General features: G+C 41.8%; 1 protein-coding gene across 1 annotated transcript in view; it reads left to right on the forward strand.

Moving 5' to 3' along the window:
• The window catches only part of LOC138740031 (uncharacterized), a 95,432-nt gene that overhangs the window by 31,705 nt on the left and 40,077 nt on the right, over positions 1 to 23,650 (forward strand). The window contains exons 3-9 of the mRNA XM_069892475.1: positions 3,429 to 3,574; positions 4,876 to 5,021; positions 5,828 to 5,953; positions 17,484 to 17,645; positions 18,912 to 19,044; positions 21,468 to 21,589; positions 23,351 to 23,507. Of these exons, the coding sequence (XP_069748576.1) occupies positions 3,429 to 3,574; positions 4,876 to 5,021; positions 5,828 to 5,953; positions 17,484 to 17,645; positions 18,912 to 19,044; positions 21,468 to 21,589; positions 23,351 to 23,507 (992 nt within the window). The remainder of the gene's footprint in view (positions 1 to 3,428; positions 3,575 to 4,875; positions 5,022 to 5,827; positions 5,954 to 17,483; positions 17,646 to 18,911; positions 19,045 to 21,467; positions 21,590 to 23,350; positions 23,508 to 23,650) is intronic.

The raw sequence follows: 23,650 nt of genomic DNA on the forward strand, positions 1-23,650 counted from the left end.
CATGTACCCCCATTTATGCCTTTTATGATGTGCTCCATTGTCGTGTGGAACACTTCAGAAGCTGAGGAAATTCTAAACGGCATCCTCAGACAGGAGTATCATCCAAAGGGTGTATTAAATGTATAATATTTTGCATTACCTTTGTGCAGATTTATTTTCCAGAAGCCCTAGGATGCATCCAATTTAGTGAAAAACTGCACCAGCCATCTCACTTGTAATTAAACCCCTGGTTGGAATTTGATAATGCCCTATCTTTGTATTGGCATTCAAGTCTTTTGGGTTGATGCATACGCGTAGGTCACCATTCTTCGTTTTGGTACACACCATTGAATTCAACCATTCTGTGGGCTCCTCCACTTTCTTTATGACCCCAAGTGCCATCATTTGATTGAGTTCCTGCTTGAGCTTTCCTTTTAGTGGCACTGGAACCTGCCATTACTGGCTGTATGTCCTCCTTTAACTGTATCTTGTAGGTGAATAGTAGAACACAAATCCCCTTGAAGATGTCTGGAAATCGATCTAATATTTCCTCCACACTGTTCTGTGCACTGTTGCTGTTAATGTAATGCACCCTCTTGACTAGGCTTAAGTTTTCACATGCTTTGTCACCAAGCAGTGAATAACGTCCACCTGGGACTATTGTGAATCTGAGGTGGTGCTCTTTATCTTTAATTTTCATCTGGAGTATCTTTTGCGTCTATGCTCTGTCCATTGTATGCTTTGAGCTGTACAGGATTTGCATGGATGTATGGTTTTATTTTTATTGACCTGATGTTGTGCTCACAAATCAAATTGACATTTGCCCCATGTCCAGCTTGAAAGGAATATTTGTTCCATTTGTTTACAATAATACAGTCCACTTATCCAGCCTGCTTGGTTTACGGTCTTTCTGTACTACCATGCCAATGAAGAGTGCATCACCAATCATAGTTTCTTCTATAATGTGTATTGTGTGCACGCTTTCACTTCTATTTTCTTTCCCTTTGGTAAAACACTGCTCTGCGCAATTATTCTGTCCATTTCACTTATTATGAACTTTTCCATTGGCTGAGCATTGTATTGGTGCATGTTGAGTACCATATTATTTACAATTGAATGTCTCTCCACCTTTTTGTTGTTTCCAGTATCTTTTTTTTTTAATTTATGTGTGTGTACAGACACTGTGGCTACGACTATGCCCTCATTTTCACTGGCTTTTGCACTCTCACTGAACTTTTTCATGCACTGCAGAGCTATTTCATTGGTGTGGCGTACCTTCACAGTTCCAGCTTGTGGAAACCTCTCTCTCACTTTCTTATCAATAACCCTGAACACAATTTGATCATGGATCATTGAATCTTGCCGCAGTCTGAAATTGCATATTCTTGCTTTTAATTTCAAATCCATTTTCCAAAAAAAGTATCCAAGTTCTCTCCCTGCAGCCTGTGTCCATGAACGAAGCATGTATCTCCTAAACATTTCATTTTCCTTTGGTGAACGGTGTTCTCGATAACCTTGTCAAACTTGCCCTGGTCAGCTGCCTCAGCAAAAAGAAATGTGTTGAAAACCTCCAGTGCTTGAGGTCCCACCATGGAGTGTAACAGTGCAATCTTCCATGCATCAGGTTTGTTATAGAGTCCAGTGGTTTGCAGGTACAGCATAAACCATAGTTTGAATAACCTCCACTCTTGGTCAATATTTCCAGTCCAATTTACAGCATCAACTGATTCTCACTCTGCATACTCCTGGTGTTTCTCCCACTTTTGGCGCCATGCACATTCCTGGTACCATGTGATGTTTATTTTATTGTAATAAATAAACTTGGTTTCTTATAATAACTATACTTTGAGCTATAGTACTCATGACCTTGTGGAGGCATCCATTTTGAATCTACTCCTAGCTGCAACAACTCATCTCCAGCTCCCTCTCGTGGTCAGGATTATCACTTGCCCTCTATCATTACATAGTGTAACCCAGGAATTTATAGGCTGATGAGCCTTGCATCAGTTGTATGGAAATTATTGGAGAACATTCTTATTTGGAAATACATATTCATACATCTATGTAAAAGCCTCTTAAATGCCTCTATCCTATCTACTTCTACCACTACCACTGGCAGCCCATTCCATGTACTTATTGTTTTCTGCATAAAACATCACACTTCCTTGATCTTTATCCTCCCACCTTAAATGCATGTCCTTCAATATTTGATGGATGAATATTGTGAGATGAGATGCTTACTTGCAGGGTATCATTGTTTCTTTTGTGACCTTGAGGATTTTCCTTTCAGATTAGTTGACAGCAGATAATTTGAAGAAGGAAACTCCCTATGCCTTGTTTGTGATTAATGTGGTGAACTTGAATCCATTTTGACTGTCACTTTAACTCCCTAGTTTTTCATGATCCCTTTATTGATTTTTTTTTCAGCAAAGTTCACAATGTGTTCATTACTGAATGCAGGATGACAATGTGATCAACCTTGCACATGAGGCAAGTGTAAACATAACCTAACATTGCACAAATCTTGAGCACATGGACAAGATCATGGGAACACTTAGACTTCTTTACACATTTTGATTTTTGTCATACATACCAAGAGAGGAAAATCTTGCTTTATTGCATCTTTGATTTTACTCTATGCCACAATTTTTGGAACTGTATTCAAAGTCACAGTTCAGCTCTGTGACCTGGTATTCACAATTTCATTTGAATTTATTGCTCAACCTCAGGAATATTTATACTTCTCTCATAGAGGAGACAGTTGTGACCACAAATACATCTCCTGCTCACCTGAATTACTGCCATATCCACCATCACTGCTCTCCCTAGAGAAATGAACACAATAGATCACTGCTCCTCATGTGGCATCATCTGAGCTCAATGCTGAAGCTGCTTGCACATAGAAAAAGAATATACAGGGTTATCAACAAAATAACTTTTGTTGAAGTTACACTGTCTTAAAAGTCATGCCATATTTCTTAAAGGTTGACTTTGAGTTAATAAGCACAACATGCCCCAATTGTGTCTTTCTGCAAGAGGTTTCAAAATAAACTGTGACAAGACTGGCTAAAATCTTTAATTTTACAGAATTAAGAGTTTGGGAAGAATATCTGTTTTTCATCAATAATCACTTTACAGCATAAGGTGACACTGGTTCAAATCCTGCATTGTCTCTAGATGCTTCAGTTTCCTCCCAGCCTACAAAAAATATTGTGGGGTTAGCAGTTGGTTTCATTGGTTACTTGGGTGGTATGGATTTCAATGGCTGGAATTGGCTTTTACTGTATTGTGAATAAATTAATTTAAATGGCAGTCTCAAAATCCCACTTTAAAAGGTGTGTGTTTTTGTAACTTTCGTCTTCTGAGTTCATTAGTTTTTACTAAAAATTGATCAAGAGAGAGATAAAGAAATATTATCACTTGAAGGTAAACCTTGCTCTTGCATCTAGGTAATATGGAAGACTTCTAATAAAGTATCAAGAAGCTTGGTCAATGAAACAGTGGACAAACGTTGGCGATGTGGAGTAGTGGAACCATTAGAGTTCAATATATTGCCAGAAGGTGGAAAATTTTCAAAGAATGATCTCACCTACAGGTACAGTTCTTGTTTACTTGGAATTCCTTATTCATGGTCAATGATATTAGGGGCATCAAGCACTAATGGCAGATTTTGCCTTTCAGTTAGATCAGTGGTTCTCAAACTTCCTCTTTCAACTCACATACTACTTTAAGTATTCCCTATGCAATAGGTGCTCTGTGATTAGTAAGGGATTGCTTAAGGTGGCATGTGAGTGGAAAGAAAAAGGTTGAAAACCACTACTCTAGCCTTTGATCCTGTAGACGAATAAGGTTAAGACAATTTAGTGACAGAATATTTTGTTTGTATGATATATAGATATTATTTTGGGAGATAAAGTGTGGCAGGTTTTTTCAGTGTAGGCCAATATAAACATTTCAAAACAGTTCTCATTTAAAATACTGCAGCTCTGCTCAAGCTAAACAGGCTGACTCTGAAGGCTTTGCAAAAGCTTTGGGGAGTGCCCAAGGGACTTCCCTAATGAATTGTTATTTTGAAAAGCAACATACAAAAGAACTCGGAGGATTAGGTTTGGAGCTGCAGTCTGTCTGCATGGAGATTGCTATTCTAGGAAGGTCATATGGTTTTGCAAGCAGAGAGAGTAAAACAGGCTTTTGTGTGTGAGTGAGAGTATGAATTCAGTTCAGCAGCAGAGCCTGGGATTGGAAGCTGGCAAGCTTGTTGAAAAACCACATTTGAAGATGGATTGTGAGTGCTTTGTTCAGTCTGGTCAAAGCCCTTGTGGTTCAAGCAAGAGAAGAGGAATGGCTGGCTAATGTTTCACTTGAAATCAGAGAAACAAAAATTAATTCTGTGGTGACCTGAAAGAAAGAGGTTATCATCTGGAAAACCCTGATGGGGCAAGTTTCTTTGGCAAGACACTGAAGTAGCTGGTTACAAGGAATCAGTTTGTGTTCAGGAACAACAAATCTCTCTCTCAAAACTGACAAGAACCTTCCTGAGTGGTAACCATTTTCCTTTCAAACACCAAAGCTTGGTGAAATTCATAAATGTTAAATGTTGTGCACAAAATAAGAATTGCCTGCAACCAGTGAACTTGGAGGAGCGAGAAGTGAGATTGGATGGGGAATCAAAGAATGTTTCTGAACTTGGAAGATGAAGTTTGATCCTGTTTTCATGTTTAAAGATAATTAAAAGCAACTTTTGTTTAAGTAACCATTTGGCACTTGAATAATAGAATTCTTCTAAATATCTATTGCTGCTGGGTTTTGGGGTCCTCTGGGCTCATAACTTTTCTGATAATTATAGTGATTATTGTTATCAGAAGAGAAATGTGATTAATTTTTGTTTCTGAACAGAATCACTCAATACACAATTGATTTACCGAAGAATGAAGTGAACAGAATTATAAAGGATGCTTTGAATGTCTGGGCTGATGTGACTCCTTTGACATTTAATCAAACAACATCCCCAGCAGACATTGAAATTATTTTTGTTTCTGGAGGTACGTTCAGACAATACCATTACATGTGCAAACTGCTAAGATTCTAAATCTGAAATAAAAATAGAAATGGTAAAAAATCAGTGGTAAATCAGTTAGCAGTCATAAATCAAAAAGGCAGATGATGGGATTTCTGATCTTCTGGCTCTCCAACCCATAGGATGATGATGTTTCCTATGAGTTAGTTTAAGGTTTGATATGAGGATAACTTCCTCCTCAGAAAGGAACAACATGTGTGTGAATAGGTTTAGGTGAGTAGGGGTTGCATAGGTCCAAATCCAATGGTATGGTGGGGTCCAAGATGACTGGGGTAAGTTCTGTTTCAGTGAATGCCCAGACCAAGCTTTGATCCAAGGGATGCCATTTCTGTGCTTCATGGCATGTGTTTGCTAGATGGCTTTTGACCCTACAAGAGTGTTTGTCTGCCCTTTGACAGGTCTTGTTTTTCAATCTGCCGGTTATCTTGCCACCCTCCATATCAGGCAAGCCTGGTGGGGGAGCCAGTTTAGTCAGCAATCACCCAACCATGCAACAGGTAGTACTGGGTTACACAGTACCAGTAGCACTTAGATGAGTTACCTGATCAGGTGCTTCTGGTGCACACTTGCCAAATGACCAAGGATTAAGAAATAAAACATTCAGCCTGATGAAGGATACACATCTCTAACCTGACCTTTTCTTATCAGTTGATTGGATAATTTTTCATTTCCAGCATCTTTTTATTTAATGTCAAACATCTGAATTATATTGTTGTTCTTTTATACATCTCATTCAATATTGATGTGTATATGTTCAATGTCTCCTGCTAGATCATAATGATAATGCTCCTTTTGATGGATCTGGTGGTATTCTTGCCCATGCTTTTGGTCCTGGAGAAGGAATAGGAGGTGATATTCATTTTGATGAAGCTGAAACTTGGTCAACAGGGAATCAAGGTAAATTTCAGCTACTATTCATCAACCTCATCATCTGGAAGGATCATTGATATGGGCATATCCTTCAAGTCTGCACAATGGGTTTTTTAGGTGAGGTGCAGTGTGTGCATGTACTGGCCTCAGCCTTTACACCTGGGGTTTATCGGCCATGGCAGATAAGTTGGTGACAGCCAGGTCATAGGTTGGAGTGTCCTTCTCCTGGATGGATGGTCTGACGAGGCTAACGAACTCCATCTGCCCAGGTTTGAAATCAAAATTTCCTTCTCTTAGGCTGGGTGCCAACCAAGGCAAATGAGTCCAGCCTACCTATCTAGTTATACCGCCAGACATTCTGTCACGCCATGCTGTTGATAACAGGAGACACCACGAGGAGGTGTCGCTACGGACACAGTAATGTAGGATAGGCCATTTGCAGTGACCTCTTGTCTAGCAAGCCAGACAGTAGCCACACAGTGATCACTACACTGAGAAAGGAAAGGTGATGCATTATGCATGGACTTTCCCTGGGTGAGCAGGACATCAGGCTACTGTTAACTGAATTTAAATAAACTGTTTCTTGAGTCCTTGCTGATGGACATCTTCAGCTCTAGCTAGTGCATCCGAGAAAGCCCTGAACAAGTTGTTCAACCCCAGACTGGATTTGAAAATCAAGGTGAATTGATAAACCTTCAGAATCATTATGTATTGATGTTTAACTTGGAAATATTTTTTATCACACCCACCATAACATTGTAATATTTCACCCTGCAAAGCTTGACTTGGAAGCAGTATAACATAAAGCATTGTGTACTTATTGGAACATGAGGCTCTGCACTCTCAGTTTACACAGCTTTTGAATTCTAATCAGGGTCAAGAGTGTATCCGGACCGGCATGGAATGATATCAAATACACTTTAGATTTACCTGTCTGAGTTCTATCCTTTTGAATTTCATGGAGACTTTAGCCATTGTTCTCAAAATGCTTACTGTGACAAGCTGGTTCATTAGTACAGAAATTGTGCTGCAAGTTAATTGTCATAATATCAGTTCTTCCCTGTAATCTTTTGGCATTTGTGCATCATTGTGTACCAATGATCTTGCCAAGATCAACCTTAAAATTTGTTTATCTGGAGTTTTTTTCTCCCTATCATCAAGGGGTTGAGTGAGTATCTTGGATTTATAGTATGTAGGTTTCTCATCTGCCCAGCATAACTGAAATAATATGGACCATGTTAATGTAGATAAACTCATCAGATTATTTAAAAATTTTGTTCATTTGTGATAGTTTTAAAGGTGGAGAACTATCCCATATCCTTTTCTGAGCCATGCATTCATGCGTTGAATTAATTGTGCAATTTTTCAACAATGAGACCTGGACCCCAAACTCCAAATGTATATTTTTTTAAACGCACTCCTTGCCTTGAGTACATCCCCAATGAAACTCCAAGGATCTCTTGATTATCTCAAGCATCCTGTTTTCTTTTCATCTCTGGAGGAATCGTCACCAATCATCTGACTCACCAATCCGTCTGCTCTCATCACTATCATCAACACTTCACATTTCCCCATAATCACTTCCTCTGAGTTTGGTCTCTTCCACTGCCTGCTCCAGTCACCTCTACTAATTAGCCCTGCAGTAATATCCCTTGATCATCTACAAACCCCCATCACACTCCACAGCCACTAATCTTCACCCACCACTCTCTCTGCCATGATAGCACATTATAGAGGGAAATCCTATGTGCATGTTTGGTGTGAGGGGTGGGGTTGGAGAGGGGGGGGGGGGTTTTGCCATGTCTATTAGTCATTACAGTCTGAAGAATTTATTGCCCAATTTAGATAGAAATGGTGATGAATATTAGTCTGCAAGTTCCTTTTTATACTGCTTGTCAATCCAGACATGAAGGCAACTTGCATTAGCATCAGCTTTGCAGTCAGTTTATTGGCATCCATGATATATAATTTGAAGATGGTAATAAGAGTACTTTCCCTTGCCCACATAATCTGAAGTAAAAAAAAAACTTGGTCTTTCCAGGAGCAAATTGTCGATTTGTCCTGAGAAGGTGAGATGCCAGTGGTACTGTTTATGGACAAGAATTTAAATTTAAACACACAAATTAACAGGTCCTTCCCATTCACAAGCCCAAGCACCCCAAAAACACCAATGAACTCACAATTCCTGTAAGTTTTCGGAGGGTGGGAGGAAACTGAAGCACCCAGATGAAACCTACGTAGACACTGGGAGAATGTATAAACTCCTTACAGACAGTGCTGGATTTGAACCCAAGTTGCTGGCGCTGTAATAGCTATGCTAACTGTGTTACTGGTTATTCTAGTATATAAAGATAAAACATCATTTATAAACTGCCGATAAAAGATGATCATCAAACAGCTTAAAAAAAAACTGCATCAAAAGACGCACAGTCTACAAAATATCCTATAGATTTTACCATTCTTGTAACACTACAACATGGCTGTATTTGGCACCTGGTTGGAATCCTAAGCAAAAATAATCACCTATATGCCAAAATCTTGTTTGAAACAGCATTACAGTGATTTACACCAAAACAGAATCTATGCAAATTTCAGCAAATCCTCAAAACTTTCAGCATCCCTTAGTACTTTACTACAGAATAGCTCTGGCATGGCATGAACCCTTAAATACATACAACATCCATTCCAGTTACCATGTGACCACCTTGTAGCATGTGAAAGAGATTTCATCATAGTATTGTAAAAGGAGTATACCACAATGAGATCTCTGTTTACTTGGTGTGCATGCAGGGCAAACATAATGAATTCTCAAGTTGAAGAGACCAATGGCACTTTCCACTTTTATCCCAGTAATTGTGGAGCTTTTGCTATGTGGTGGAACCACTGTATAGCTGTTAGCACTGTCTGTATGAATGTACTGTATGGGGTGGCCTGCCCCTGTACCCATGACTCCTCAGAATCTCCATAAAGGCTTTACACCCAAACCCCTCCCTCAGTACCTGCCTTGGAATTTGGCCAGTAACATGTGAGTCATGCTGATAATTTATGGTGATTAAATCCTATTAATCATTACTTCTAGTCTAACGTGGTTAATTGATAGAACATCAATTTAATCACCATAATTTCATGCCATGGATAAGGCAATGCAGGCGGATAAACTGGACACAGACCCTAGACCCAGAGGCCTCTATCAAATTTGATCCATGGCTGCATTGCCCCAACGCATTCATGAGATGCAACAACATGCAGAATGAGGAAGATAAATGGGACTTGCTCCTCGCTCAGGTAGGCCACCACATTTTTCAAATGATCAGAGATTGTAATACTTACTTGGCCGCTATGGAACTCCTGCCGAGACAGAATTGGACCCCAATGAACATCATCTATGCCAGTTACCTTCTAGGGCCTAGAATCTAGGCAGTCTTGGACAAGTCCCTGGTAAGTCAGTGGATGAATACATGCAGGTCCTGTGGGATCTGGGGTGAGCCTGCGGCTACAGATGTCACTGCTGCCATTCACTTAGAAGACCTGATATGAGATGCATGTGTTGCTGGATTTGTCTGATCACATCCAAAAGAGACTCCTGGAAAAGGGCAATCAAAGCTATTGTAGACCTGGCCAAATCACTTGGGGTCAGAGGTGGGGCAAGTGGCTGGTGAGTAAACAGTGATTTGTTTGAATTTTTTTGGGTGGGGGGGGGGACTGTTTAATAAGGGAGTGTAGGGAAAAGAGCTAAGCCAATTTAGAGTTGATTTGGGAGAGTTAGTAAATGGGTAACTGAGTTAATTGACAGGGACCAACAAAAGAGGGGTAGCTAAAGGAGAAGTCCACTGAGTATGTAGCACAGTGTAGGAATGGAACTTTGAGGCTTTGGCTCGAGAGGCTTCGGTGAGCAGAGGCTGAGTAATTCTCTTTGTATGGAAAGGTTACTGTTTATTTTCATTAATCTAACTGAAGGGCTAGTTATGGAGGCATTTAGGGTTGTCATGTGCTCAGATTGCAGGAGTCAGGGACAGTACAAATATTCCTTCCTGCAAAAGGTGCATCCAGATGCAACTCTTGGGAGACTGGGTTGGGGAAATGGAGCTGCAGCTGGATGAGCTTTGGATCATAAAGGAGGCAGAGGCAATGATAGATAGGAGTTACAGGGAGATGGTCACCTCAAACAGACAGGAGTCAGCTAACTGGGTGACTGTGAGGAAAGGGAAGAGGGGGAGACAGACAGTGCAAAGTACACCTGAGGCCGTTCCCCTCAATAATAAATATACTGCTTTAGATACTGTTGGGGGGAATGACTTACCAGGGACAAGTCATGGTGGTTAGCTCTCTGGCATGGGGGCTGGTCTCTCAGAAAAGAAGGGGAGGGGGAAAGAGGAGAACTATTGTGATTGGGGACTCATTGGTAAGGGGAGCAGATAGGAGGTGTGCTGGATGAGATTGGGGCTCCTGATTTGTATGTAGCCTTCCCAGGTGCCAGGGTCAGTGATGTGTCTGATCGAGAACACAGCATTCTGGAGGGGGAGGGCAAGCAGCCAGATGTTGTGGTCCATGTGGGGTCCAATGACATGGATAGAAGTGGAGATGTGGCCCTGAAGGAAGAATTTAGAGTTAGGGAAGAAGTTAAAAAGCAGGACCTCGAGGGTGGTAATCTCAGGCTTGCTGCCCATGCCATACACTAGAGAAGAACAGGAAGATGTGGTGAATGAATGCATGGCTAAAGAGTTTGTGCAGGGGGCAAGGTCACATAAGAACATAAGAAATGGGAGCAGGAGTAGGCCATCTGGCCCTCGATCAGGCTCATTCAGTAAAATCATGGTTGTTCTGATCATTGACTCAACTCCACCTACCCACCCAAGTGCCAGTTCAGCTTGCAGATGATTGACTTCCTGGGCACCACATCACCTAGAGGGTACCATACCACTGCCCGACAAGGTGGAGGCCATCCAGCATTGCCCTAAGGCGAGCACATCCAAGGTGCTACAGGAGTTCCTGGGGATGGTCAACTTCTACCATCATTTCCTCCCAGGAGCAGTCACCCTCATGCAGCTGATTTGCCCTTGTCAAACACAGTGACAAGATGCTGCAGTGGATGCCGGAGGCTTTCCACTACGCCAATTGTCCTGGTAAACGTACTTCTCACTTTGTTCATTTTAGATTAGTCACAGTGTTTGAGCTACCGGAAGAAAACAGATACACACGCCAAGAGCACTTCAGTTTATACAAATCTTTATTACTAAATCTAAAGCTGATTTCAAACTACAATATGCAAGCCCTTCCCAATTATACTTATCAACACCTGGACTGGTCCCAACTGCCGAAGCGAGGCAACGACCTCACACTTGTAGTAGGTTGTCAGGGTGCCAGTAGCAGCTTCTCCACCTCCCCTGACCGGGATGTTGGTTGGACTTTAGAAGTTCTTCTTGCTGAGAGACGTTTCCACCCCTCAGAGAGTCTGAAACTATGGCTTATATTACCCAAAAATTGTTTACTCATACCTTATCACTTTGAATAAATGGATTACTTATCTTCAAGGCCTCTTGACAGCCTGCGACCAACAAAAGAAACAACTGCATCTCTGGGCCTCATGGTGTAAATTAGATTATGTCTGCTGATTTAACTGCTTCTCTGGGCTCCATGATGGAATTTAGATTATGTCTGATCACATGCATACATTATTCTCAAAGTAGGTGGAAATTAGATTATGTCTACTGATTCATATGCATCTCTGGGCCCCATGGTGGAATTTAGATTATGTCTTCTGTATACATTCTTGCATAAGTTGGTCTAAATCCTCCATTACACTGTGCCACCAAGTCAGCACTGGCAAAGGTCACAGTACTAGCCCACCCAGACCTCACCTCCCTCCTGGCCCTCATAATAGATGCTTCAGACAGAGTGGTGGGCGTGCTGCTAGAACAATGGGTCAATGAACACTGGTAACCCCTCAACTTATTCAGGAAGCACCTCTGAACACTGTAAGGTAAAACATCATGAGATGGGAATGTGTAGGGAGTTACCCTGTACAGGGCAGTAACAAGAAGGGGAGGTGTCCTTGTACTCCTGTTAGGTAAAACATCATGAGATGGGAATGTACAGGGCTGTAACAAGATGTAAATGCATCCTTGTACTTACAAGAGAGACATTGATGGATTGAGAGGCAGGAAGCTAGCAGGGAAAGGATAGCAACAGTTTTAGTCATTGGACAAGTAATGATATGATGATGTTCTAAGCATGTATCCAAGGGTATAAAAAATCACCATTTTGCTGATAACGGCAGAATGCATTCTCCGACTAACTTTGTTAGTCGCAAGTGTTACAATCCGGTAATAAAGAACAAAGAACCCTGATTTCGACTCAGCCTGGTGTTTGTCTCACTCATTCATGAACAAAGCAGACCTAACAACACTAAAGCTCAAATACAGCACATTCAACCACGAATTTCTGGGCTTGAACCTGGCGATAAAGCACTTCAGCTACATGCTAGAGGGGAGAGTGTTCACATCCTCCACAGACCACAAACTGTTGACCTACATACTGAGCAAGGTCTCGGACTTGTGGTCAACCAGACAACAGCGTATCGGAGTTCACCATGGATATCCACCATGTCACTGCCTAGGCCAAAGTAATAGCTGATGCACTGTCGCCACAACCTGTGGAGGGCTCGACATTGCCCAGCTAGCCAAAGATCAGAGGGCAGACGCAGATGTTCAGGCGTACCAGACGACCATCACCAGCCTGAAGGTCAGAGATTTCTGCCCCACATCAGGATATCTGACCCTGCTGTGCGACATCTCTACTGGGTCCACAAGGCCGATCCTACCCATGACCTGGCAACGGCGGGTTTTTGACCAGATCCACGGTTTGTCTCGCCCTCCATAAGGTCCACGGTCCGCCTGTTCTTGGACAAGTTCATGTGGCATGGACTCAGCTGAGAAGCCATCCTGTGGGCTCAAACGTGCACACAGTGCCAATGGGCCATGGTGCAGCAACACACCAAGGACCCCCTACAGACATTTGAGCTGGTGCAATGCAGGTTCGAACACATCCACATCGACATTGTCGGCCCCTTCCCAGTGAGTCAAGTCATGAGGTACCTGTTCATGACCAACAGATTCACCCTCTGGCCAGAGACAGTGGCTGTGTGTGACACAGAGACATGTGCCCGGGCTTTCCTTGCCACCTGGATTACAAAGTTCGGAGTCCAGACACATCACATCAGACCGAGGGGCACAGTTCACCTCCTCCCTCTGGTCCAACCTGGTGAAATTCTGTGGCAGCTGGGTCTATCATCCTCCAGCCTACCATCCCCAGTCAAATGGATTGGTCGAATGGTTCCACCACCACCTGAAGGTTGAGTTGAAAGCCCGATTGACTGGCCTAAACTGGATGGACGAGCTCCCGTGGGTACTGCTCGGGATTAGCACAGTTCTGAAGGAGGACCTACCAGCACCGTCCACAGAGATGGAGTACGGCACACTGCTCTTCAACAACTTCGGCCCACAGACCAGCGCATTAAACATTCTCCACAGGCTGAGAGAACAGATGGGCGGACAAGATGTCCTGCCACTATCCAGACATGGCTCGCCACCCAGCTATATCTCAGCTGATCTGTAGTCCACCTACTATGTTTTCATATGCAGAGAACAGCAAGAAAGCTTGCTCCAGTGCCTGTATGAAGGCCCTTTCAAAGTACTGTAGAGGAACGGCGTGGTTTTCACCACGGTGGCCTACAGGACAGATTCACAGTCAATTGACTCAAAAGTTGCCAATCTGGACTCTGAACTGCCAGCCCCAGACCCTGGGTCAGACTCAGAGGTAGACCGCTCAAAGATTAAGTCAGACTGCTCAGAGCGTGGTGGCGATTCTGGAGGAGAGGGTGGTGTGGCAGGCTGAGCAACCACGTGAGTAAATGGGCCGAATTACTGCAACACATGGCCAGTCCAAGATGGCGCAGGCTCCCCTTCACTGCCGAAATGGAACCTACGCCTAGCGACACATGCGGGCTAAGGAACCCTCCACTTCCATGTAGCATCCTGCCAGCTGGAGAGTGACACCACGATGCGGTGATGTCACTTCTGAAAACCAGCGGGTACATCACCAGAAGTGGGCAGGCCAGCGCGGAGGCGTGGTGGATTCAAACCAATAAACTCACTCTTTGGTTTACCCTCACACTGTGGACGTGTCCTTACTCTGTAGCGCTGCCGCAGCAGATGCTACAGCCTGATAATTACAGGCCTGTGAGTCTGACATCAGTGGTGGGTAAATTAATGAAGAGTGCTCTTAGAGATGGTATATACAATTATTTGGATAGACAGGGATGGATTAAGAGTAGTCAACACAGTTTTGAACATGGTAGATTACGTTTAACAAATCTGGAGTTTGTTGAGGAGGTTACTAAGAAGGTTGATGAGGGAAAGGCTGTGGAGGTTGTCTATAAGGACTTTAGTAAGACCTTTGGCAAGGTTCTGCACAAGTGGTTAGTTAGGAAGGTTCAAGCATTAAGTATTAATGTTGAAGTAGTAAAATGGATTCTGCAAAGTTTGAATGGGAGATGCCAGAGAGTAGTGGTGGAAAATTGTTTGTCAAATTGGAAGCCAGTGACTAGTGGAGTACCTCAGGGATTGGAACTGGGTCCATTGTTTTTTGTCATGTATGTTAATGATCTGGATAATAGGGTGCTAAATTTGATTAGTAAGTGTGCAGATAATATGAAGATTGGTGGTGTTGTGGACAGTGAAAAAGATGATCAAAGCTTGTAGTGGGATATAGGTCAGTTAGAAGAGTGGGCTAAAAGATGGCAGATGGAGTTTGATACTGATAAATGTGAAGTGCTACATTTTGGTCGGACTAATCAGCAAAGGTCATACTCGTTAAATGGTAGACAATTGAGGAGTTCAGTAGAACAAACGGATTTAAGAATTCTGGTAGTCCCCTGAAAGTGGAGTCACACATAGATAGGGTGAAGAAAGCCTTTTGGCATGTAAGCCTTCATAAATCAGAATATTAAATAGAGGAGTTAGGATGTTATATTGAAGTTGTATAAGGCATTGGTGAGGCAAAATTTGAAATATTGTGGCAGTTTTGTTCGCCAAATTATAGGAAGGATACAAACAGAACAGAGAGATTGCAGAGGAGATTTACAAGTATGTTGCCTGGATTTCAGGGTTTGAGTTCTAGGGAAAGGTTGAGCAGGCTGGGACTTTATTCCCTTGAGCGTAGACAAATGAGGGATGATTTGATAGAGGTATTTAAAATTGAGCTGGATAGATAAAGTCATTGTAGATAGGCTTTTTCCATTGACAGAGGGGGAGATTTAAACAGGAAGGCACTGATTAAGATTGAAAGGGAAAAGGTTTAGGGGAAACGTGAGGGGGAAGTTCTTCACTCAGAGGGTGATGGGAGTGTTGATTGAGCTTCTGGCTGAAGTGGTAGATGGGGGTTTTATTTTAATATTTAAGGAAAGTTTGGATAGGTAGATGGACAAGAGACGTGTGGAGGGTTGTGGGTCAATGGGACGAGGTGGCATGGACTATAAGGGTTGAACTGGCCTGTTTCTGTGCTGAATTGTTATATGGTTATAAATGTGGATGTCTTCTCTTCTGGAAACATGGCCGCTATGTGGCATGTATGGGTGCCACCATTTTGGGGCATGGGGTTCCAAGTTGCCACTGCCACCATTGAGCACCAAAAGTGCTACTTCTGCAGCCACACTGAACATCCACATAGGAGCTATCTGGCCCGAAACTGTTCCACCTGCAGGAAGAGATGATTTATGGTGATTAAAACCCATTCATCACTACCTCTAGTATAATATGGATAATTGATAGCATCATGCTATATCTGTGTTCAGCAGCTGTGATCGCGAATGTATGACCACGAGGAGCCAAGAATGTACAAAGAAATCTTTATTTCCAGGTTCCACTGCTTTCAGCAGTGCTAATCACTAAAAAGTGTCCACCAGATCCCTCTGGCTGAAGTGGGCATGTGCAATTCCCCACATACATATTACTCTGTCATAAAATACTTCTAATGATTCATGTTACTTGAACTTCACGGGAGTGAAAACGTTTCTGATTAATACAAAAGTCTATCAGATCCTGATCAGAACAAATGTAGAGTCAAAGACTGCCTGCATTTGTGAGAAACTTCTATGCCAGCAAAGCCAGGAATCCTTGATGCTGTCTTGCCCTTGAATTAATGATCTGAAATAATTTCTGTTTTGAATGATTTCTCTAATCCAGCAAATTGAGAGAAATTGCACCATCCTGTGGCAAGGAAGTGGAGAGTTGATCTGATCTTCAGGTATCACATACTGATTATCTCTTGGCCTGAAGTCCCTAACTCACCATGAAGGAGCAGGGTAAGTGGCAAAAGAATTAAAAGTGAGCTGATGGACATGTGAGAGAAAGTTGCAAGGACACGAAGAAATAATGAGGGGGACCATGGATATAGAACATTACAGAACAGTGCAGGCCATTCAGCACACAATAATGTGCACAAATCTACTGAACAATCTTTCTTTTCTTTGGCTTGGCTTCGCGGACGAAGATTTACGCAGGGGGTAAATGTCCACGTCAGCTGGAGGTTCGTTTGTGGCTGACAAGTCCGATGCGGGACAGGCTCCTTCCCTAAATCACCCCCTTAACCCTTTTTTACTTGCATCCTTTCATTCAGGGAGTGTCCTGACGAATATTTTTCAATACCCTTTACAGAACCTTCACATCTTTCCTGTAAATGGCTGGTGGGAATTGCACACAATAATTTGCAGGTCAAAACTATTTGTAGGACACCAGCCTACTTAGTAATATCTCCTTGTGGGAAAATTGTAATTGTTATGCTTATCTGGACTGTTATAACTGATTAACTGACTGGAATGCTGTGTGACCTGGATCAGTTTTTGTGTCAGAAATATACCTGCTGCTACAGATTGTTGAAAGGTCAGACGTCATAATTCTGAATTTGTTGATCTGTAATTTTAGAAGCTGTTTAAATACATTTCTGATCAGCAAAAATGTTACAATCAAAAATCAAACTGCTGAAGGAACTCAGCAGGTCAACCAGCATATATGGAGGGAAATGGACAGTTGATGCTTTGGGTTGAAATCTAATTTCAGGAAGTGCTGAAATAGTCTTTACCCAAAACGCTGACTGTCCATTTTCCTCCATGGGTACTGCCTGGCCTATAGGCTTCCTTCAGCAGTATGATTTTTACTCTAGATTCCAGCATTGCAACCTTCTACATCTCTAAGGCTTTATGATACTATGTACATTTAATGTGGCATGTTTACACTATTACAGTGCCAGGGATCCAGGTTTAAATTCAGTGCATTCTGTAAGGAGTTTGTACACTCTCTCTATGACTCTCCTCCATGGGTTTCCACTGGGTGCTCTGATTTCTTCCACCCTGCAAAAATGTGCAGGGTCTGTAGGTTAACTGGTGCATGGGCTGGAAGGGATTGTTACTGTGCTATAATCTCTAAATTAAATTAACAATAAAAATGTCTAAATAATATTTCATTAAAAAAATTAAGTACAATATTATATTTTATTTCTCCAGATGTCAACTTGTTTCTTGTTGCTCTACATGAGGCTGGTCATTCTCTGGGGCTTGACCACTCTGAAGACCCAAATGCTATCATGGCTCCATTCTACAGATACGTGGAAACTGAGGGGTATACTCTTCCAGAAGATGATGTTAAAGGAATCCAGTCTTTATATGGTAAATTCTAAATTTGTACATCCACTACATGTTCTGATCCATCTTTTGCTCTACCAATGGAATCAAAGTCATACTTCAACCTCTCAACTCTTCAAGAATTTCTTTCTTTTCACTTCTTTGTCCAATTTCAAAAGTACCTTAAACTGTTATCAGTCAACCTCTGATAAAGAAATTGATTTTTTTTTTCCAGTCTACCACATTTGTGCAACTACCATGCATGTATTGTGACTAACTTTATTCTCCAATCCTTCCCATTCAACTCCCATCAGCTGAATGAGCTCAGCAGGTTGAGTAGTTTCAGAGGGAGAAAAATAACGATCAAGGTTTTGAATTGGAACCTTTCATCAAAACTCAGTCCTGGTGAAGGGCTTTAACCTCATACATTGACAATTTCTTTTCTCCCACTGATGCAGCCTGATGTGTTGAGATCCTCCAGCAGATTTTTTCTTCCTTTCGATTCCAGCATCTGCAGTCTCGTATACCTCCAACTCCCCTCAGCTTCAGGATGCATCTTAATGTGGACAAGTACCCAAATGTGTATGAGCAAACTCCACATGGGCTGCAATGGAAGTCAGGATTGCCACTGTCCACTCCTTTGATTTTCCATATCCTTGGTCTTAATTTCCCACTCTCTCTTATTTTTCCTGCCCAGATTAGAGTGATCTCACTCTGAACTGCAACAAATAATTTAATAGATCATTTAGATGATAAGCTTTTGAACTTCTTCAAATTTTACCAGTATCCTAGATGAATTACACATGAACAACCCCCAGAAATACTAAGGATTTATTTGTAAACCTCTTCAACAAGTTCTATGGAACTGTTTCTGTCTAAGTTATAAAATAAATTCAAGTCTTGCTCAAAATTTGCACATTAAACGAGTATGTATTCTTTGTATGCTGAATGACAAGTGATGAGTGAATCATCTCTGAGATCAGAGTCCATAATCAAATCCAGCAGCCTATGAATTCTCTAATTTCCTGTGCATGTTAATGAATTTTATCAAAAGGTTTTCTGCATACTTTCTATGTGTTAACCATACTTTTTTATATTTGATCCAGATCACCAATGCAAAAACTGTAATATGCTGCACATACAAAGCTTATTTTATGTCAAAAGCACTAAAAATTTCTTAGATTGAAATATTTTAGTGAATCAGCTTTACAATATATCTTTAAATCAAATAAATTGTATTGTCAAAGAATATCACCACTCATTCAGATCTTTTTCTCATACTTTTTGCAATTGTATTTCTTTAATATGAAGGACCACCTCTCAAATCTTCACCAGCACCTACCACACCTTCAGAGACCCCAGATATTCCCCCAAACTGTGACGAGAACCTGTATGCAGATGCTGCTTTGAAAATAAATCAAAGAATCATTTTCTTCAAAGCTGGGTAAATAATAAAATTGCTCCTATTTATATGATTTAAATTAATGCATACCCAAACTTTGATAATAGAGATAAGCTATATTAACAGATAACAGAAAGTCTAAGCTATTTAAGTAGCTAGCCTTATTTCCATTCCATCACCAGGTTGTAGATGTGTGGTGATATGTTTCCTCCATTGTATATAGTTATCATTGCCTGTTGTATATGTGGAGCTGGCCCGCCCATGGATGACTCATACCCTATGACTCCTCCCCGTGGTCCTGGGCCATAAAAGTTGAGCCACCTCTCCCTTGCCACCATTCCTATCCTGGGATCCGGGCCAGTCAGGTTCTTCTGTGTATTAAAGCCTATCATTCCCTCAGCTTGTCTTTGTGGTTACTGGTAGTGCCCTACAAGATGTTGAGTTGATAACCCTCTGCAGCAGCTGACCTTCATAGATAGAGCACTGAGCTCTTTTCCTGCCAGGCAAGTTAAAAGCTGCAGACTAATGTTAATAGGAGAGGAATAACCTGCAGTCTGGGTCCCATCCTTTCACAGTTCAATTTATAACTCCTAGTTAAACTATTTGCTGGCAAATGGGCAGACTCTCCACCTGTATGCTTATTGAAACTGAGAATCTAAGTACACGATAAAATACAGATCACTCTAATTGTCTGGTTGGTTCCTGGCTTAGTGGATGGAATTGAAAATGAAGTTCTGATCCTTTTGTTTACCTGTTGTGATTCTGCAATCTTTAAATGATGTGATTAATAAGGAGATATCCTATCTACATCTTTGGCTTGGCTTCGCGGACGAAGATTTATGGAGGGGGTAAAAAGTCCACGTCAGCTGCAGGCTCGTTTGTGGCTGACAAGTCCGATGCGGGACAGGCAGACACGATTGCAGTGGTTGCAAGGGAAAATTGGTTGGTTGGGGTTGGGTGTTGGGTTTTTCCTCCTTTGCCTTTTGTCAGTGAGGTGGGCTCTGCGGTCTTCTTCAAAGGAGGTTGCTGCCCGCCAAACTGTGAGGCGCCAAGATGCACGGTTTGAGGCGTTATCAGCCCACTGGCGGTGGTCAATGTGGCAGGCACCAAGAGATTTCTTTAGGCAGTCCTTGTACCTTTTCTTTGGTGCACCTCTGTCACGGTGGCCAGTGGAGAGCTCGCCATATAACACGATCTTGGGAAGGCGATGGTCCTCCATTCTGGAGACGTGACCCACCCAGCGCAGCTGGATCTTCAGCAGCGTGGACTTGATGCTGTCGACCTCTGCCATCTCGAGTACTTCGACGTTAGGGGTGTAAGTGCTCCAATGGATGTTGAGGATGGAGCGGAGACAACGCTGGTGGAAGCGTTCTAGGAGCCGTAGGTGGTGCCGGTAGAGGACCCATGATTCGGAGCCGAACAGGAGTGTGGGTATGACAACGGCTCTGCATACGCTTATCTTTGTGAGGTTTTTCAGTTGGTTGTTTTTCCAGACTCTTTTGTGTAGTCTTCCAAAGGCGCTATTTGCCTTGGCGAGTCTGTTGTCTATCTCATTGTCGATCCTTGCATCTGATGAAATGGTGCAGCCAGTTAAATCAAATGAGATATTTGCTTTTATTTTCAACAATTCATATAGAGCCACTTTTAATGACTGTTTTTAGTGTTCAAGTTTTCACTCAAACTCATTTGTACATAAATAGAAAACACAACTTTGTATCCAATTCAATCAGGTAACATTTAGAATATAATGCATTTAAATTTTTTTATTAAATGTTTTCATTGGTATATGGAATGGTTTTAATTACACTATATTTTCCACTCATAAGTAACCTGATTTAACTCACTGAATGTGATTCTTAATATCTATGCTAAACCATTTATTAGCAGCACTGGTTCATATTCATCTGTCACTTAATTAATTGAATATTAATTAGTATTATTTTAAAATTCAAAAGTATTTCTATTGCTATCTGCATATAAAGAGCATAATTTCCTTTTCCTCCATGGTGATCGCAAGTTGGTGAGAAAGAATGACAGCTATTTAAATTTGAGGTGTTCTCTCTCACTCCCTCATACGTACACAAAACAATGTGCTTGATTATCATAATTGACACATCAACCTGAGATATGATGAGTCTTGTAATCATAGAGAGCAAAGTTTTAAACTTATTCCATAGTCTTTAAAACATAACTTTCTACTACAGACTTTAGCTTGGACTTAACGTTCCTCAAATGTTTAGCCAAATTCAGATGAAACACCTATTTAAAAAAAAAAGAACATCACCTTTTTAAAAAAAAAGGTAAATTTTCTGTTTTGCTTTCTATCAAATCCATGTGAATTCTAGTCTATAACGACAGCTGATCAGGGTTTCCAGTCATTAACAAGTGTTTAAAAAAAAAAAAAAAAATCCTATCAAATTCTGTATTCAGATGACTACTGATGCAATTTTGTTATTGTTCTATAGGTTTGTTAGGTCAAGATTCTCAGTCATAAACACCGTTGAAGACCTTTGGCCAGGTGGTCCACGGAATGTTGATGCTGCTTTTGCAATTGGATGGAGATATTGGAATTATTATTTTTTTCAAGGTTATATCCTTTAATATTTTAGAAATGTACCTCTTATTGCATTTTTAATAATTGATTATCCTTTTGTATGGAAATTTCTTCTGAAAAAGCCATATCATAAACTGGTAGAACATGAACAAGGTGGATTTAGCATTGACATCATTACATTTACTGTCGTGCACATAATAGACTTCATACCTTGGTGCTTGCAATATTTTGGAAGTCTGGTACTAGTTTTTGGATGATCAATGCACATATCTCCTCAAAATTTTCCCCCAACTCTTCTTCCTGTATAAAGACAACTACATCAGGGCTGCCTCATACACCCGCATTGAGCTTGTCAGTTTCATCCACTTCACATCCAACTTACACCCAATTTCAAACTCACCTGGTTCATTTCAGATAACACTCCCCTTCCTGGATATCACTGTCCCCATCTCAAGGGACTAGCTTTCCACCCACATATATTACAAACCCTCCAACTCCCACATCTACCCAGACTACAGTTCCTCTCACCCTACCCATTGCAAGGATTCCATCCCCTTCTCTCAATTTCTCCATCTTTGCTGCATCTATTCCCAAGATGAGGTCTTCCAATCCAGAGCTGAAATGTCTGCCTTCTTCCATAAATATGGCCTCACTTCCACCACTATCAACTCAGCCCTCACTCACATCTCCTCCATTTCCCACTCATCTGCCCTGGCCCCCCTTCTGTCCCCAGATGCAACAAACATAGAATCCCTCTCATTCTCAAGTACCACCCCATCAGCCACCTCATCCAACACATCATCCCCCAGAATTCTACAGGATCCCACTGACAGGCACATTTTTCCCTCTCCTCTCCTCTTGGTCTTCAACATGGTTTGTTCCCTCCACAATTCCCTCATGTACTCATCCTCCCACCCACGGCACCTTCCCCTGGGCCCACAGGAGGTGCAGCACTTAAGTGCACATCTCCTCCCTCACCACAATCTGCAGCCCAAAACAGGCCTTTCACGTGAAGCAACATTTCACTTGTACATCCACAGGACTTGTCTACATCCAGTGAACCTTTTGAGGCATTCTCTACATCGGAGAGACTAGTCGCAGACTGGGAGATCACTTTGCTCAGCACATCCACTCGGTTCGCAACCATGGCCAACCACTTCAATTCCGGTTCACACTCCTGAGCTCACATGCCTGTCCATGGCCTTGTGTACTGTCCCATCCTGACCACCCACACATTGGAGGAACAACACCTTATTTTCCATCTTGGCACCCTCCAGCCACATGGAATGAACATTGACTTGATTGCTTTCCATTAAACCTGTTCGCCTTTTCTTCCCCCTCCCCCATTTCCTGTCCTTCCAGTTTTTTTCTCCCACACAGCCCTGCCATCCCCCTGCCCCTCATTGCTGCTGTCACCTCCCTCCTTTCTCCACCTATCATCTCCTGTCTTGCCACCCCCCCCCACCCTTTTGTTCAGAAGCTTGCCGGCATTTTCTCATACTTTGATGAAGGGCTCAAGCCTGAAATGTCAGTTATGTATCTTTACCTTGTATCTTCAGTATTTTGTGCTTTAACTCCTACCAGTGTCTTCAGAATTTTGTGTTTTACTCCTCAAAGTTTTAGCATGCCAAATATTTGAAGGACAAGAATTGGAAGTTAATCAGCCCAAGTGTGTAGACACAGTATCACATTCACACACACATCATGATGAGTGCTGCAACATAAAATTGAGTAATAGGATGGCGCAACCATTTTGAATATATTTTATCAAATAAATTTCTTCTTGCCTTTCAGGAGCGCAATACTGGCACTTCAAAGGGCATGTTTCAGATCCAAGAAGCCCAAGGCCCATCAGTGACTTTGGTTTACCAAGTAATCTTAATAAAATTGATGCTGCAATGCATGTAACTCCCAGGAAGATAATATTCTTTTCAGGCAATAATCTCTGGAGGTTTGAATTTTTCTTTTATCTTGTTTTCTGGTTCCATTGTTGTTGTTGTATCTCAGTTGTTAGAGCACTAGTCTTGTAAATCAGGGATTGCCTCGCTGGGGCCTCATTTCTGCCAGCGGTGCTGGACAAAGTGGCATCTCTTG

This window comes from Narcine bancroftii, chromosome 7, assembly GCF_036971445.1.
Source record: "Narcine bancroftii isolate sNarBan1 chromosome 7, sNarBan1.hap1, whole genome shotgun sequence".
Lineage (NCBI taxonomy): Eukaryota > Metazoa > Chordata > Chondrichthyes > Torpediniformes > Narcinidae > Narcine > Narcine bancroftii.